The sequence below is a fragment of the Mytilus trossulus genome, chromosome 8 (genome assembly GCF_036588685.1).
Source record: "Mytilus trossulus isolate FHL-02 chromosome 8, PNRI_Mtr1.1.1.hap1, whole genome shotgun sequence".
Lineage (NCBI taxonomy): Eukaryota > Metazoa > Mollusca > Bivalvia > Mytilida > Mytilidae > Mytilus > Mytilus trossulus.
The window spans coordinates 622,124-639,747 of NC_086380.1; the positions used below are offsets into that span (position 1 = coordinate 622,124).

Consider the following 17,624-nt stretch of genomic DNA (forward strand, 5'->3'; position numbering starts at 1 on the left):
TTATTTTTTTTTAAATATATTTAGACAACTAAAAAAAGCGCTTTATGATTTTTAAAGCCATTTTAATGTTTGCGATTTATAACTAAAATTTCCAATCGGACCGACTATAATGTAATGATCGTTGTGACGTTTCCCATTGTCGTTTCTGTGGTACATCTACGCACGCTTGGATCTTCAGGATAAGTGTTTGCATGGATAACGTTGGTGTCTACAAAAATTCCTAAACATGTGTGATTTAGGACAAAGTAGCGACTGGGGTTATCTTCCAGATGTTGCTCTAATAGAGGTTTACAAATATTTGGATGACAATGAAAGAGTGGCTGCAGCCCGTGTATGTAAAAACTGGTTGCGGCTCTTCGAAACGCCATTGCTATGGCGGTACCGGTGTGTTAGCTTTGGTGGATTCGATGCTATGGGCACGGCCGACAGAGCTTGTAGATATATTAAAAGGTTTGGAAAACACTTGCGATCATTAGCTATAAGATTCCAGGGACCTACCTATCGAACGGTGAAAGTCATTTCTCAAGCGACTGAAGTCTTTCTAAAGAAGTTAGCAGTCATAGCAAATATGCGACTCAAAGAATTTACACTCTACCATGCTAATATGGAAAATCACTGGCATTTTGTGGCCTCAAAAAATCGTGTCGTTGCTTCGCTCTGCCGTTTTCTGAGAAGATGCCGGGAACTTGAGGTACTGAACTTAATCGCTGCACGTGTAACACTTGTAGACGGCTGTAGAATATTAGAGTCCCTCGGCCGGGGAGCAGCATCAAAAACTCTGAAATTTTTATACATGGAAGACATGTTCCAAACCAATGTCATCCCTATCTCTATATCACGTTATAGAAATGCCATGTCAAAGATGAAAGGACTAACTTATATTTATACTAACTACAACACAGTGAACGGAGAAATCTTACGGCATTTCGCTAGGGAACAGAAAATGAAAACTTTTACTCTTACTATTGATTGCGACATCAATAGTTGGGTGATAGAACCAGAGACATGGACCTACTTTAAGAGGCAATGTCCTGATACCAAAGTCATATTTTATATCTATGCTTCTGGATTCCGTCATGGCATACAACATGCACTCCCAGAAACTGTTCCTATGAAAGAGATTGACATTATTGCATGGCCAGCAATTGTAGAGTCTAGAGCAGAGGCACAAACTAGATTGTGTGGATTGATTCACCACATCAGTAACGTTTACTCTGATACCCTAGGTAAGTGAATCATTGATTAATCAGAAATGTTTACTCTGATACTCTAGGTAAGTGAATCATTGATTAATCACGTCAGTAATGTTTACTCTGATACCCTAGGTAAGTAAATCATTGATTAATCAGAAAAGTTTACTCTGACACTTTAGGTAAGTGAATCATTGATTAATCACATAAGTATTTTTTACTCTGGCACTTTAGGTAAGTGAATCATTGATTAATCACACCAGTAATGTGTATTCCGACACTTTAGGTATGTGAATCATTGATTCACCAGATCAATAATGGGTATTTCGACACTTTAGATAAGTGAATCATTGATTCACCACATCAATAATGGGTATTCCGACACTTTATGTAAGTGAATCATTGATTCACCACATCAACAATGGGTATTTCGACACTTTAGATAAGTGAATCATTGATTAATCACATCAGTAATGTTAACTCTTGCACTTCGGTAGGCGAATCATTGATTCACCACATCAGTAATGTTAACTCTTGCACTTCGGTAAGCGAATCATTGATTCACCACATCAGTAATGTTAACTCTTGCACTTCGGTAAGCGAATCATTGATTCACCACATCAGTAATGTTAACTCTTGCACTTCGGTAAGCGAATCATTGATTCACCACATCAGTAATGTTAACTCTTGCACTTCGGTAAGCGAATCATTGATTCACCACATCAGTAATGTTTACGTTTGCACGTTATATTAGGTGAATCATTGATTCATCACATCAGTAATATGAACTATGTCACTCTAGGTAAGTGAATCATTGATTAATCATATATCAGTAATGTTAACTATGCCATTTTAGGCAAGTGAATCATTTATTAATCACTTCAGCAATGATTACTCTAACAGTAACACTATAGATAAGTGATCAATCACTGATAACTTAGATCAGCAATAACTATTTAACACTGTATGATCCTGTATGTAAATGAATCACTGTTGAATCATATCAGCAATCATAATTTAACTATTTAGGTAGTGAAACATTGATTAATCTCATCAGCAATGTTTTATCTAATATAATAACATAATGAATTCATGATTCATCACAACACTGATCAGTGCTCCTTTAGCAACAAACGGTGATTTTTTTTAATTTACTTCATCACATCAGCTGTTTTTACTATACGTAAGGAATTTATCGGTTTACTCTAACATAACAGAAGGAATAATAATTGATTAATCTTTTCACATCGGTTTACTCGAACAGAATTTCGAATGAAATTCATGGTTTTGAAAGTATCAACAAGTTGTACGCTTTTCATGAAATAAAAAATAGAACGACAATGGGCAAGGTAACCAAACATATACATCCTCGGCCTTAAAAATTACTCTGCATACGAAGATTTATTCTACTCAATATTAATCATCAAATTATTTGTTTTCACAGAAAGTTTCAGCCTTCACCTTGACAAGAATCAGCCAGTTGACGACGAGATCCTGTACTTTCTCGGGAGATGTTATCGTCTCAAACATCTGAGTCTGTTCTGTAAAATGTCTGTTAACACTGTGGAGAAGATTTGTCAGATGCAGTATGATAAACAATTAAGTAAGCATTTATAAGTTTTTAGATTTATCTTTTATACATTGTTTGAAATCAGCTTAAACTACTATACTTGACAGTGTTTCATAGTTGTATTAGTAATCATATATCACGGCATGGTTTTGATAAATGTCAAAATGAGAATATCTGGTATGATTGCAAATGAAACAACTATCCACCAGAGTTCAAATTACAAAGAAAAACATCTATTTTTTATAAAGTAAATACAAATTAAAATGTATTTTCATATGACTACTTGTGCAGCTCTTTGATTCAAAGTTCCTTCATCTTATATTTGCCACTGTACGTAAACGGTACATAGGATTCTTTATGAATTTTATTTTCCAATCCCAAGAATTGAGTCACAATAATCTATTAAACTCGTTTAGCTTTGATATGCCTTATTCTACCCATAATCTATTCATGAGACGTATATAAAATAACCTTTTCTGATTACAAAAAAAATATAAAAGGGAGTCAAACATGTCAACATCATATAAATTATATGCCAGAAGAACAACGAATTCACATACCACATATTGTTGACATGTCAATTTTTTTTTACTGAGACTAAATATATGTTAAAGCTTAAACCAGCATACAACTATGTCAAAAAGTATTGGCCTATGTTGTAATAGCTCATGTTAAAACTTTGAGATGCTAAGTTAGTGGAAATGAAACTTGAAAGCAATGTCTGAAATGTTACAGTAAAAAAAATAAGGTATCGTCGGTAAAAAAGAATTAGCGAAAAGGGGGCAAAAAGAAGGCGTTTGTGATTGTTAAGGTAGTATCAGTAAAAAGTAATGTCTGTACCGGCAAAAACTATAGTGAAATTAAAACAAGCAGAAGGTTACATTTAATGAAGTTCTATTGTTTTAATGTTTAGTTGGGTGCAACTAGTTAACATTGGGTTAACATGAAAGTGCCAAAAAGAAAACTTTTGTCAATTTCAGATCTGCGATCCCTGAATCTTGGTGTGTTGGGTTTAGATGAAACAGAACTGAAGTATTTAATGACCGTCCGAGTACAACTTACACAAGCTATCAGTCAAAGTAATAATAACGTCGTCATCACATCGGAGATCGAGTCAGACGATGATGACGAGGAAAGCATGGAAGAGGAATCGGAAGAGGAAGAGGAAAACGAAGAAGATGTTTTAGAAGATGAAGATGAGGACGAAAATGTTGAGGAGGAAAATGGTCACGTACTTGGTAATCTCGATGGACAGGCAAATGAAGAACAACCTCTTGCGGCTGTTGTAAATAATGAGGAGGAGAACAACGAAGAGGGAAATGAAAATAATGAAGAGGGCAACCAAGATGAAGATGGTGACATAATTGGAAATATTGATGGACAGGCTAATGCAGAACAACCTCGTGAGGGGGTCAATAATGAGGATGAGGGCAACGAAGATGAGGAGGAAAATGAAAATAATGAAGAGACCCATGAAATTGTAGAGGCAATTGAAAATGAAGAGGGAGACGAAAGCAATTGTTTACTTGTTCAACATGATGAGGTCGAGGATGGTGATCAGAACGATGTAGAGGTTAACAATGGGAACCAAGACGAAAACAATTTGAATGAAGGAAACGCTATACTTAATACTGAAAACATTGATTGTGGAAATGTAGATGATGAAGACAATGTGGAACAATACAATGAAGAAGAAAGCCTGGTCGGTGGTCAACAGGAAATCAGAACAATTATTGGACATCACTCTTTGAATGGTGAAAATGGTCAGCCTCAACACATCGAAGGCGACAGGACTAATAGTGAACATAATTATGGAATGAGTTTTGATCAGTATTACGAAAATATATCTGTCATAGAAGACGTCATTAATTATGATACAGAAAATATTGGAATAGATGAACAGAGCAACATGCAAGAGATCAATGGTTATCCAGGAGAAAACAGTCAGAATAATGACAGTGATATCAGTACTGGGCATTGCGTTGGATACGTAGAAGTTTCCCCCTTGGAGAATATGTGGACCCGTGCCAGAGAAGATTTCCATGATGTCGATAACGAGGTCAGCCAATACTTCCCCTGGGAGGATATTGTAATCGATGGAGCCCCGTTCAGAGGAAGCTTTAATGAAGATAATGGTGATAATATCGAGAATGGAGATAATATCGAGAATGGAGATAATATCGATAATGGAGATAATATCGATAATGAAAGGAACGATGAAAATAGTGAAGAGGTCAAAAGAGAGAATGTAGAAATAAACGATGAAGATGGCACTTCCAACATCGAACAGGAGAGTTTGTTTAATAACGCAGATGACAATGATAACGATGAAAGAGGAGTGGATGCAGGCAATTGTCACAATGATGAAGAAGGAAACAACGAAAACAATGTCGAAAACATCGATCAAGACGATGAAAACATCGACCATGAAAACGATAACATTGACCATGAAGATGATATCCATGATGGCATTGACGATTCCGATATCGATAATGAAGATGCTGAAGACGACGAAGCCGATGAAACTGATAATGCGGATGAGAATGATGACGAGAATGACGATGAGAATGAAGGTGATGATGAAGGCGACGAAGAAGAAGATGAAGATTCAGTCGATGACATTTTTGCCCAATTAATGGCTGAAACTGATGATGAAGAGGAGGACGAAGACTATGATGTTGTATTAATGGAGGATAGATCTGAGGATGACGAGTCTACTGAGTATGAAGATGAGGGTGATGATGAAAACGACGATGGATCGATAAACGCAGCAGAAACAACGGACGAAGAATTGTAAAAAAAATGAAATGCACCCGTAATTTATTTTGTATTAAGTTTGGTCAATTTATGAATAAATAATTTTAAAACCGCAAGTTTTTTTTATTCTGTACTTAAATTATATTTAGAAAAGAAGATGTGGTATGATTGGCAATGGGACAACTCTCCGCAAGAGACCAAAATGACACAGAAATCAACAACTATAGTTCACCGTTGAGCCTTCAACAATGAGCAAAGCCCATAACGCATAGTAAGCTATAAAAGGCCCCGAAATGACAATTTAAAACAATTCAAATGAGAAAACTCTCGGCCTTATTTATATAGGAAAATGAACGAACAACAAATATGTAACACATTGTTAGTTCAAAATATTTGTAGAAAAACTGGACGTTGAAATGAACATACAGCTGTTTAGCTGCATCAATGTTTTTCAAACACATAAAACTATGATAAAAAGAGATTTAAAAAAAGTTTTATAACAAACAGAAATCATATCGTTACAAAAAGACTATAAAAATTGAGAAGGAACATTTTATTCAAACATTCATATGCCTGTCCCCGTGATAAAAGATATAATAACAATATACTTTCGCCAACTAAACAAACATATATATATCATTTGCAAAGCTTTGAACCGAACCAAACCTGGACAAATTCTCTTACCAACAATATAATATACCTAGATAACAAATGATACGTTCTTCAACAAAACACATGAGTTTATATCATGTGACAAGCTTTGAAACGAACTAAACATAGACAAGTTCTCTTACCCACAAAATAAGATACCATAGTCAAGCTTTGAGTCGCATCACACCTGGACAATTTAAAAAAGGAAGATGTGGCATGATTGCCAATGAGACAGCTATCCACAAAAGACCAAAATGACACAGACATTCTCTTACTCAGTCAAGCTTTGAGTCGCATCACACCTGGCTAAGTTCTCTTACTCAGTCAAGCTTTGAGTCGCATCACACCTGGACAAGTTATCTTACTCAGTCAAGCTTTGAGTCGCATCACACCTGGACAAGTTCTCTTACTCAGTCAAGCTTTGAGTCTCGTCACACCTGGACAAGTTCTCCTACTCAGTCAAGCTTTGAGTCGCATCACACCTGGACAAGTTCTCTTACTCAGTCAAGCTTTGGGTCGCATCACACCTGAACAAAATCTCTTACCCACAAAATAAAAAACCCAGATGACAACATACGTTCTATAACAAAACACAAAGTGTCTATACCATGAGTCCAGCTTTGAGTCGCATCACCCCTGGACAAGTTCTCTTACTCAGTCAAGCTTTGAGTCTCGTCACACCAGGACAAGTTCTCCTACTCAGTCAAGCTTTGAGTCGCATCACACCTGGCTAAGTTCTCTTACTCAGTCAAGCTTTGAGTCTCGTCACACCTGGACAAGTTCTCCTACTCAGTCAAGCTTTGAGTCGCATCACACCTGAACAAGTTCTTTTACCCACAAAATAAAATACCCAGATGACAACATACGTTCTATAACAAAACACAAAGTGTCTATACCATGAGTCCAGCTTTGAGTCGCATCACACCTGAACAAGTTCTCCTACACACAAAATAAAACATACAAATCACAACACACGTTCCTCAACAAAACACAAAGTGTCTATACCATGAGTCCAGCTTTGAGTCGCATCACACCTGAACAAGTTCTCTTACACACAAAATATAATACACAAATGAAATGTTTTTACCGTGTGTCAAGCTTTGAGTCGCATCACGCCTAGACAAGTTCTCTTACACACAAAATAAGATACCCAGATGACAAAATACGTTCCTCAACAAAACACAAGTGTCTACCATGTGTCAAGTTTTGAATTGCACCACGCCTAGACATGGTCTCACACACACAATAAGGAATTATAATGCTGGTACCTTTGATAACTATGACAACACAATACTATTCAATACAAAAAAGAACATATTTCTTTTAAAGCTAATTAATTCAGCATTCCACAAAATTGTTATCAATTCTTAGAGAATACAAATCTCATACTGCTAACAATTTTGAAATCTTGATTCATTTAAAAATAATTCTAATTTTAAATGAACACAAAAGGGGAAATAGGGTAAACATCAATGAGTAATTCCAGTCAGCCAAAAACAATAGTGTTTTGTTCACTCAAGGTAACAGGTTACATTGGTGACCTTTATTTTATGCAGATTTATGCTGACTGAATTATGATAAAGTTCATATGACAGTTTACTAACTTATAGACAATTAGGCAAAAGGCTTTAAACTTTTGATGGTGGAATTATTATAAATGGAGCATAATAATTTATAAACTTTCTTCAAATGATCAAAATGTGGTAATATGAATAATGTCAATAAGTTATAATCAAGCTTCTGCATACAATTATAACATCTGCTTTTTGGGAGACTACCATCAATTTGCTCATAAATAAATTGAAGACAAATATTTTTGTCTTTTGTTTTTTGAATTTTTAGAGCTTGCTTTCAGCTGCTTATGATATTTTGTAAAAAGAAACAAGAGGCTCTCAAGAGCCTGAATCGCTCACCTTAATTCTTTTGGTTAAATCTCTCATCAATGATTATTTTGGCTTTTCAATTTATTTAAATGTTTTTTGGATCGTCCTATTTTCTTCAAAAGCCAAAAAAAATAATCATTTTCTCCTATGTTCTATTTTAGCCATAGTAGCTATGTTTCTTGACATACAAGGAAATAAAATATAAAATTTATACTAGATACTCTGAAACTCATTTAGCCTAAGTTTGGCTAAAATTGATACAGCAGTTTCAAAGGAGAAGATTTTTTAAAGTAAGTCAACATGATGAACAAATTGTGAAGAAAGTCTTTAAAGGGCAATAACTCCTTAAGGGGTCAATTGACAATTTTGGTCAAATTGACTTAATTGAAGATCTTACTTTGCTGAACATTATTGCTGTTTACAGTTTATTTCTATCTATAATTATATTCAAGATAATAAACAAAAACAGCAAAATTTCCTTAAAATTATCAATTCAGGGGCAGCAACCCAACAACAGGTTGTCTGATTCATCTGAAAATTTCAGGGCAGATAGATCTTGACCTGATAAACAATTTTACTACTTGTCAGATTTGCTCTAAATGCTTTGGTTTTTGAGTTATAAGCCAAAAACTGCATTTGACCCCTATGTTCTATTTTTAGCAATGGCGACCATGTTTGTTGATAGATCATAACTTCGGATACAATTTACAAACTAGATACCCTAAGGAACATTCAGTTAAAGTTTGGAAGTATTTGGCCCAGTAGTTTCAGAGGAGAAGATTTTGGTAAAAGATTACTAAGATTTACGAAAAATGGTTAAAAATTGACTATAAAGGGCAATAACTCCTAAAAGGGTCAACTGACCATTTCCGTCATGTTGACTTATTTGTAAATCTTACTTTGCTGAACATTATTCCTGTTTACAGTTTATCTCTATCTATAATAATATTCAAGATAATAACCAAAAACAGCAAAATTTCCTTAAAATTACCAATTCAGGGGCAGCAACCCAACAACGGGTTGTCTGATTCATCTGGAAATTTCAGGGCAGATAGATCTTGACCTGATAAACAATATTACCCCATGTCAGATTTGCTCTAAATGCTTTGGTTTTTGAGTTATAAGCCAAAAACTGCATTTGACCCCTATGTTCTATTTTTAGCAATGGCGACCATGTTTGTTGATAGATCAAAACTTCGGATACAATTTATAAATTAGATACCCTAAGGAACATTCAGTTAAAGTTTGAAAGTATTTGGCCCAGTAGTTTCAGAGGAGAAGATTCTTGAAATAGTTTACGACGACAGACGATGGACGACAGACGACAGACGACGGACGACGACGGACGCCAAGTGATGGCATAAGCTCACTTGTCCCTTCGGGACAGGTGAGCTAAAAAGGGTATGTGTCCATAGGGTAAATTAAAGATGATGCCCTCACTTGCATATAACATTATAAAGGGACATAACTCATGAAATGTAGAGGTCAATATACCAAAATTTGTATGTCATCAGACTTTTGTGGTAATAAGAATTGTGTATAAGTTTCATAATGTTTGAATGAGGCAAACTTAAGTTAGAGAACGGAAACTAAAACTGCAGCCTTTTTTCATTTGTAATGGGTACAGGAGTTTCCAGCTGCATTGAAGACCCATTGGTGGCCTTCGACTGTTGTCTGCTTTTTAGTTGGGTGTTGTCTTGTTTCTCCATTTGCAAAGGGGTATAACTCTAGAACAGTAAAAGTTATGCCAACAAAATTCATCTTGATCTGTTTTTTGTGGTAAGAATAGATTCATAGCATTTTGTTAGAGAATAGAAACAAAACATCCAGCCTTTCTTTTATTTGTAATGGGGTAGCTCTGGAACTGTAAAAATGATGCCACCAAAATATAAACATGATCAGTGTTGTGTATAAGTGCAGTGAAATTTGTACGGTGTAAAGTTGTTATGTGCATAAAGTCTCTTTTGAAGAGTCTCAAATATATCTTTCAGAATTCGATTGTTTAACATGTGGGTGTGGAAATTATAAATAAAATTACTGCTTGTCCAAGTATGAATTGTCTGGCCTCCTCAGAGTAGGGATGTATGTAGGTATAAAATACAGATTACAGATTTAACAAAAATAGTTATTGATAGTCATGTAAGTCATAGAGAAAATATGTTTAATCTCTGTTTATTATTTCAATAAATAAATAAATAATAAGTCTTGCTTCTAGCATCAAAGTCATCTACAGTTATTCATCTTCATTTGTGGCTCGACTTGGTCTATAGTTCTTGGCATTCTGATTGGTTTGGCTCCATTCAGTTTCATGTGATTGCACTGTAAACTGGATTACCTCCCTTTTGTGTCACCTCATGTCCTCTTTCACTAAGAAATAAAGGTCAGCAAAGAACACGATGGTACCAAGTACTAATCCAGACATCAATTGCTGAAATTCAAAACAGATATTATTATTACTGATCCCGTCACTGCAGTTCCTTCAGGATGAATAACGATTGAACATCTTATCAAATGAAACATTTATAGGTACTACTGGACGTACTGCTGCAAGATTTTAAGAACCTACCTTGACCTCTACACTATGTTTCTTGGTAAGCTATCTACTGTGGATTTATTTGCTTTCAAAATAACAATTTTTGTGGTTTGAGGAAAACTTGCATATTCGTGGATATTTAATTTCGTGGTTTTGGCAAAGTCTGCATATGTTCCTTAAGAAAATTTGTAATTCCTTGAACACTTAAATTCATGGTTCTCCTATACCCAGGAATATTGGTATCTGACCAATATTAATGAATCCACAGTCATTGATGAAAACACTATTAAATCTTATTTTATCTAAAGCTTATGTCTACAATTATTTAAAACTAAATCATGTGCTTAAAATGTTTTGTTTGCTTCTTTGCTGTTTAACAGATGATTTCATTTATTGCATTCAAAAAGATATAATTAGACTGGAAATAGCTACCTTTCAATATATCCTAATTTCTGTCACATTTTGATAAACTTACCAAAGGGAAAGAATCTTGTCCAGAATCAGCAAATGCATACTTTGTAGCCATGTATCCAAAGACAAAAGCCCCGCCCACTGTCAATACAAAGTTAAACACTCCTATCATCTGATTGTTCAGTGTTTTCACTGAAAAATAAACATAATGCTGAAATAATTGAGTTTAAATATAGGTACAAATAACTCATTTGAAGATGAATTTGAAAGAGATTTAAAATATTTCAAACAGGAGTCATTTATGTTTCAAATGAAAGTATTGTACCTTAATTTGAACCCTGTCTTAAAGATTTGGTTCTTAACAATGTGTACAAGTTTCATAAAATTAGCATGAGACACGAAAAACTAAAGAGTGTGGAAATGAAAATGAGCCAGATAGAAGAACTTTATTTTTAAGAGCAGATTGCTCCATTTTATATGAGTAAAACAAGATGTATCTAGCTATTACTGCCCTATTTTTGTAACTTTTGCAATATTTAACAAACATCCGAAGGGGAGATAACTTACATTCTTTTCCAATGGAACCTGGTTCATGAACCTGAAAATAAAAAGATTTAAATTGATCAAAACAGTTTAATTTGAATGAATACATATGCATAGTAGTGTGCCAAGTATGTATTTCCAATTAAACAAACTACACGTATGTTTTGTGTTAGGACATCATATCAAAGACTATAGATACAAGTTCTATCTAATAAAGTAATTCAGACACAGTACTCAGTAATTTCAAAATGAATCAATGAACCATGAGAATGAGGTCAACATCATAAGAATCCAGTCAATATGAATCAATGAACCAAGAGAATGAGGTCAAGATCATAAGTATTCAGTCAGAGTGACATGTGCACAAATCATATTCTAATTATAATAATTGTATGAGAATCTAAAAGCCGAAGCTTACTTCATCTTTTATCAATATAAGTGCCTTTCAACCTTGAAAATGAGGTCAAGAACAGATCATCATTCATAAAGGTACACAGGATTCCTATGTTCTTACAGTAGTTTAAATAAATGTTTTCTGTTGGAATTCATTTTTTTTAACCCATTACTATACAAACCTGGCCTATTTTAGTCATATATGATATTCATTTTAGTTCATTTATATATTGGATTTCAGTATGACATCTTAGGACCAGCTGAAGCACCTATCAGGATGTGGCATTTTCTCGCTGTATTGAGGACCCATTGGTTGGCTTTGACTGTTTTCTGCTCTTTGGTTGTGTTGTTGTCTCTTTGACACATTCCTCATTTCCATTCTCAATTTTAAATTATATATATCTGTATGTGTGTTTTAACTTTACCTTGAATGTTCCAACATTTTTTGTCATCTTTTTGTAGTCCCTGTTTTCTTGTTGTGTCTTCAGTTTTTTAATCCTAGCTTCAAGTTCTGGATTCTAAAAAAAACGAAAACTTGATAAAAACTGCTGTTAATAACATTAACGGTACTAATTTTTCTGCACCAGATGCGCATTTCGACAATACATGTCTCTTCAGTGATGCTCGTGGCCAAAATATGTAAAATCCAAAGCTTATATAAAAGATGAAGAGCTATAATCCAAAAGTTCCAAAAGTATAACCAAATCCATGAAAGGAATCAGAGCTTTGCATGAGGGAGATACATTCCTTAATTTATAATAATTTTTAATATTTTGTAACAGCAAATTTAATAACACGAAAAATCTGTATTTTCATGCCAGTACCGGAGTACTGGCTACTGGGCTGGTGATTCCCTCGGGGACTAACAGTCCATCAGCAGTGGCATTGACCCAGTGGAAGTAATAACATTAATGCTACCAATTTTTCTGCACCAGATGTTAAATTATCTCCTGAGTATAAAATTACTCTAAGATGTTGTTCATATCATGCACAACATTTGTTTCAGTGAAAATGTTGTACATTGTATTGCCTAATCAATAATATTAATAAACTGCTGTTTCCTTTGTGAAATAAATCCTGTACATTTACTCCTTCAGTGTGATATAGAATAGAAGATGAAGTGGAAAACAAAAAAAGAAAAAGATTAAAGTTCCTTGATTTTCTACTTTATTGACATTAAAAGTCAATGTAATATAATGCATCCTGTAACTAAAGAAATTCCCTGACATGGAGAGTTGTCTCATTGGCACTTATACCCCATTTCCTTGTATTTATATATATGATAAAATTAGTGAAAATAAAAGGTTTTCTGTAAATTTGATGGCATTATATAAATCCATATGTTTTCCCTTAACAAAAGAGTAGAATGTGTGAAGATTATTCTGACGAATCTTTGAATGTTATGACTTGACATGTCAAAGGTTTAAAGTTAAGACATATAATTCTTACTCTTGTAGGTGGAACATATTCCTTTAAAATAAGATCACTGTCTTCTAAGAGTTCATTTAAATATAAACTGCATTTTTCTGAAAAGGAAAAATTGTTTCATGATTAAACATGTTAAATGTTACTTATTTGAAAATTCATAAACTGAAAAATACAGTTTTGTTTTGGTATGGTTGATAATGAAACATACACTTAAGCTGTGTTTTTGTCTTCAGCAGTAACATTCATTGACACCATCAATTGACATATCACATTAGGTCACAGAAGTCACTTTTTGAATGTCATAAATAATATGATCTTGCTCAAATCTTTCAAGGACAAGAGGATGGGGCTCCCACAATTTGGCCACAAATTGTCAAATAGGTCATCCAGCATGTGTATAACACATATATCCTATTAACATGATAAAGGTGAACATGAGGGCATCCGCAAAAAATGAAAATTACCTTTTAAATATTTATCTAACATCAACTTAAAAATATACTAAATATAAATGTAATATACTAAATATAAATGTAGCTAATAAACAGATTGTTCACATGAAATTTCATGAGTTGTCTACCTTACATTGAAATGAAATTGACATTCAGGGGAAGAGGAGTCCACATAGTTTGTTGTAATAGATAAATGTAGTTTGTTGAAATATAATACACCAACATTTTGTTATTCTAGTTACAAAATTAACCAGAGTCTCTAATATAATTATAGGCATTCTTATAACTAAGATGCTTATACAAAGAAGATGAAGTTGTCTAGTAGATTAATTTGATTTAAAGAATATATGTATACAACTTTTTTATATATTTAAAATAGTGTCTCATAAGTCAATGTGTTAAGCTGGTTATCAAATCAATACTATTTATTGTTTGAAATGCATGTATTGCATATCTAATTGAATAGATTCATCCCTGAACAATTACCATTTATTATGATATAACCTATCATGAAAAGAAAAAAAGAAACGAAAACCATGCAAAAAATGTTGATGAGGGTGGTAAAGGGGGTGTGCTTGCACGTGAAATAAAAAACGGCGATCACGTTGCAAAAACCATCCTCCTTGATGTTCACAGGAATTGGGCTGAAACATCCAGTTCTCATTTACTAGATAGGTAACGCTTTGACGCCTTAAATCGACCTTGTCAAAAAAATTATGATGTCTTGAAAGGCTTTTAGTATTATATTTTATTGCTTTGACACCTTCAGACATGTGACAGATTTGTCAATCCACAACTGGAGATTTGAAAATTTTCAGCTGGAGTTTGGGTCTCATAACTGGAGATTTATTATCGACATATGCAATGATTTTTTTGTGTGTTTAAACTGTATATCTTCCTTTTTATTTTGGTTAAAGGAGCAATTATTCCATACCTTTCAACACCTGCATATCCATTTTTTACTTAATAAAAATAGAAGATAAGGGGTTTTCAAATATCTTTTACATATTTTACGAGGTTGACATTTACAAAAGCGGAAGATTTCAAATTTTAACGTGAGGGACGGAAGAGGGTATGAAAAGCGGGAGATTTTGACTCCCCCCGGAAGAATCACATGTATGCACCTTAGTCATGACAGTCGATGTAAGGCGTAATCAAATGCGTCAAAGCACAAAATGGTTAGGCTTAAATTAAAATATTGTTTGTTTGCAGTTTACCGACCGACCCTTGAAAATCCTCCCGACTGTGAAAATTTTATTGCTTTAAATTTGAAGAATTTTTTTTAATACCTCTATTGACGCGATCCAGAACTTTGGGTCCTTTCCGAAAATGATTTCAAGTCTGGGTCAATTATGCATTTCAAGGTCGGTTTTTCTTAGCTTCCCGTCAAGTGTTCATGTGACCATTTAATGATAAAGCACATGGAAATTGTTTACAGGTATCCATGAAGTCACGGAGGAGTACTTTATGCTGTCGTCTCGTGTCAATCTTAAGACAAATAACAAACAAAAAAGTTTATTAGTAAACTGTTTATACAGATTCAGGCACATGTAATGATGTGTGATGATATCATTGACGATGATGCAGTGGATATTCATAACTGACACGATAACCATTCTGTCTCAAACAAATCGGATTCAGAATTTGTAGAGCCTGACTTTATGGAACCAATTTAAATAATTCGACAGCAGCTTGACGTATGGCATATTTTCTACAAATCATTGTGAAGACGACAAAGATGAAACCACTCCTCCGTGACTTAAATCTTCATGGATATCTGCAAACAGGCCTGTACAGAGGAAGGGCTCATTTGAAATGTTAATGGATATAGATCATGCCAAATCAATAAGAAGCAACCCTCACTACACAAAGATGTAGAGAAAATGAATGGTTAGCTTGAAAAATAAATATACTCTCTCTATATTAAATCTATCTTCCATTGCAATGAGTATGCTCCTTTAGGATAAGGGGGGCTGCCCCACTCATTGCAATTATTCTCTTTCTTACAATATTAAATATACCCAAACTGTGTGGCATGTGTGAATTTAATTAAAACATGACCTTAGCAGCTATGCTGCCAATTTTTTTATGCATTAAAAACATTTCAGTACAAACCATTTACTTTTAATGGGGTGCTATGGATTTCACCCCAAACTTTAGTCCGAGATTACTCTGACGTCCGAAGGCTGTTCAGCTAGACAACCTACGGCCCCAGCTTGTCTGGCTAAACAGCCGGCGGACGTCAGAGTAATCTCGGACTACCCAAACTTTAGATTTCTTTGGTTTTCATTAAAGCCTGGCAAAAATATAACCTTATCACATATAATTTAATATTGTTAGAAATATGAAAACAGTCAGATGTCTTAATACTTTTTTTTCAAGTTGCCTTTTTTCAATTGAGGAAGATTCAATGGTTATTTTTTTTTTATTAAAAATACACTCTTTAATAATTGTCTTATAAAATCTATAATATATACATTTTTCTGATGAAAATACTCTACTCATGAAAACATTCTAGTCAAGAAGCATACATGTCTGAATACATTTCTTTAAAACAGTTCTAGTCATAATGACATTCCTTGTTTAAAAGTGTTCCAGTATTTAATAATTATACCATATTTTATGTCATAAATTGGATAATGACACTATGTTAAAGTTTCAATTTTGGTTAAAAAAAAATTAACTGAAAATGCCTGTTCATTTGATGTTGGTTTTCACCATGTCCAGTGGCTGATAAAATAAAATATTTTTCCTACCTACCGACCCTTCAGTCTGAAGGTACAGTCGGAAAACTGCAAACACACATATTTTTAAGGTTGGCCTTATATTTGTATAAACTTCAAGATTATAAAAAAATGTTTTTTTTCTAAAGTGAACATTGATTGGTAAAATATTTCTCAGTGATGTCCTGTGTTTGAATTTGTTTGCTAGCTTTTTGGTCATGAATGTTTGTCTCTAATATTTAATTAACTGTGCATTTGTATTCAGATATCGCAGATCAAATTTATTCGTTCATTGTGTATTCATACATTTTTTGATTGAGTTAAGTCTGCCAATTGATATTTTATCGTATGTTTTTCTATGTTGTGATGTTATGCTATTGTTTCAGAAAAAGGGACAAGGTTTGGATCCATTAAAACGTTTAATCCCGTTGCAAATGTTTGCACCTGTCCTAAGTCAGGAATCTGATGTACAGTAGTTGCCGTTTGTTTATGTAATATGTACGTGTTTCTCGTTTTGTTTATATAGATTAGACCGTTGGTTTTCCTGTTTGAATGGTTTTACACTAGTAATTTTGGGGCCCTTTATAGCTTGTTGTTCGGTGTGAGCCAAGGCTCCGTGTTGAAGGCCGTACTTTAACCTATAATGGTTTACTTTTTAAATTGTTATTTGGATGGAGAGTTGTCTCATTGGCACCCACACCACATCTTTCTATATCTATAGTCTGTTAAGATGTCATAATTTTTTGGACTAGGTTTATTTAAGGCGTCAAAGCAAAAAAAATTATAGCCTTTGAAGACCTCAAAACAAACAAAGCACTGAACTTCTAGGAAACAAAGTTTCATCTTTTTCATAACAACTGATCATGTGATGAGTACCTGGATTTCTGGTTTTATATGCAAAATGAACAAGTCTGAATGGTATTTCAGTGTTCTTTTCATTCTTTAAAATGTATGTTTTTATTTCCTCTATTTCATTTGTTGTGTCAGTGTTCAGTTTTTCTGTTACATCTTGAAGTAACTCTCTGATTCTTTCTGTAACTTTCACTTTTGGTTCCATTCTGTACCGGAAATGAAAAGGGTCAATCTTATT

General features: G+C 34.0%; 2 protein-coding genes across 2 annotated transcripts; one reads left to right on the top strand and one right to left on the bottom strand.

Moving 5' to 3' along the window:
* The first annotated feature begins 123 nt into the window (after positions 1–123).
* Positions 124–5,629, top strand: LOC134728076 (uncharacterized protein DDB_G0290685-like). The gene is made up of 3 exons (XM_063592475.1): positions 124–1,226; positions 2,635–2,793; positions 3,741–5,629. The coding sequence occupies exons 1-3, from the start codon at positions 227–229 to the stop codon at positions 5,555–5,557; spliced, it is 2,976 nt and encodes a 991-aa protein (XP_063448545.1). The 5' UTR covers positions 124–226; the 3' UTR covers positions 5,558–5,629.
* Positions 5,630–10,207: 4,578 nt separating this feature from the next.
* Positions 10,208–17,622, bottom strand: LOC134728078 (transmembrane protein 199-like). The gene is made up of 6 exons (XM_063592477.1): positions 17,411–17,622; positions 13,381–13,457; positions 12,357–12,449; positions 11,563–11,593; positions 11,060–11,187; positions 10,208–10,479 (listed from the first exon to the last, which is right to left on the bottom strand). The coding sequence occupies exons 1-6, from the start codon at positions 17,589–17,591 to the stop codon at positions 10,399–10,401; spliced, it is 591 nt and encodes a 196-aa protein (XP_063448547.1). The 5' UTR covers positions 17,592–17,622; the 3' UTR covers positions 10,208–10,398.
* Between the last annotated feature and the right edge of the window lie 2 nt (positions 17,623–17,624).

Bases quoted from the DNA above. Each gene is read 5' to 3' on its own strand.
- LOC134728076 (XM_063592475.1), top strand. From the start codon at position 227: ATGTGTGATTTAGGACAAAGTAGCGACTGGGGTTATCTTCCAGATGTT. The intron at 1,227-2,634 runs GTAAGTGAATCA...TTGTTTTCACAG, and splicing joins CGTTTACTCTGATACCCTAG to AAAGTTTCAGCCTTCACCTT. The intron at 2,794-3,740 runs GTAAGCATTTAT...TGTCAATTTCAG, and splicing joins GCAGTATGATAAACAATTAA to ATCTGCGATCCCTGAATCTT.
- LOC134728078 (XM_063592477.1), bottom strand. From the start codon at position 17,591: ATGGAACCAAAAGTGAAAGTTACAGAAAGAATCAGAGAGTTACTTCAA. The intron at 11,594-12,356 runs GTAAAGTTAAAA...TTTTATTTTCAG, and splicing joins AAAATGTTGGAACATTCAAG to GTTCATGAACCAGGTTCCAT. The intron at 10,480-11,059 runs GTAAGTTTATCA...TTTGAATTTCAG, and splicing joins GACAAGATTCTTTCCCTTTG to CAATTGATGTCTGGATTAGT.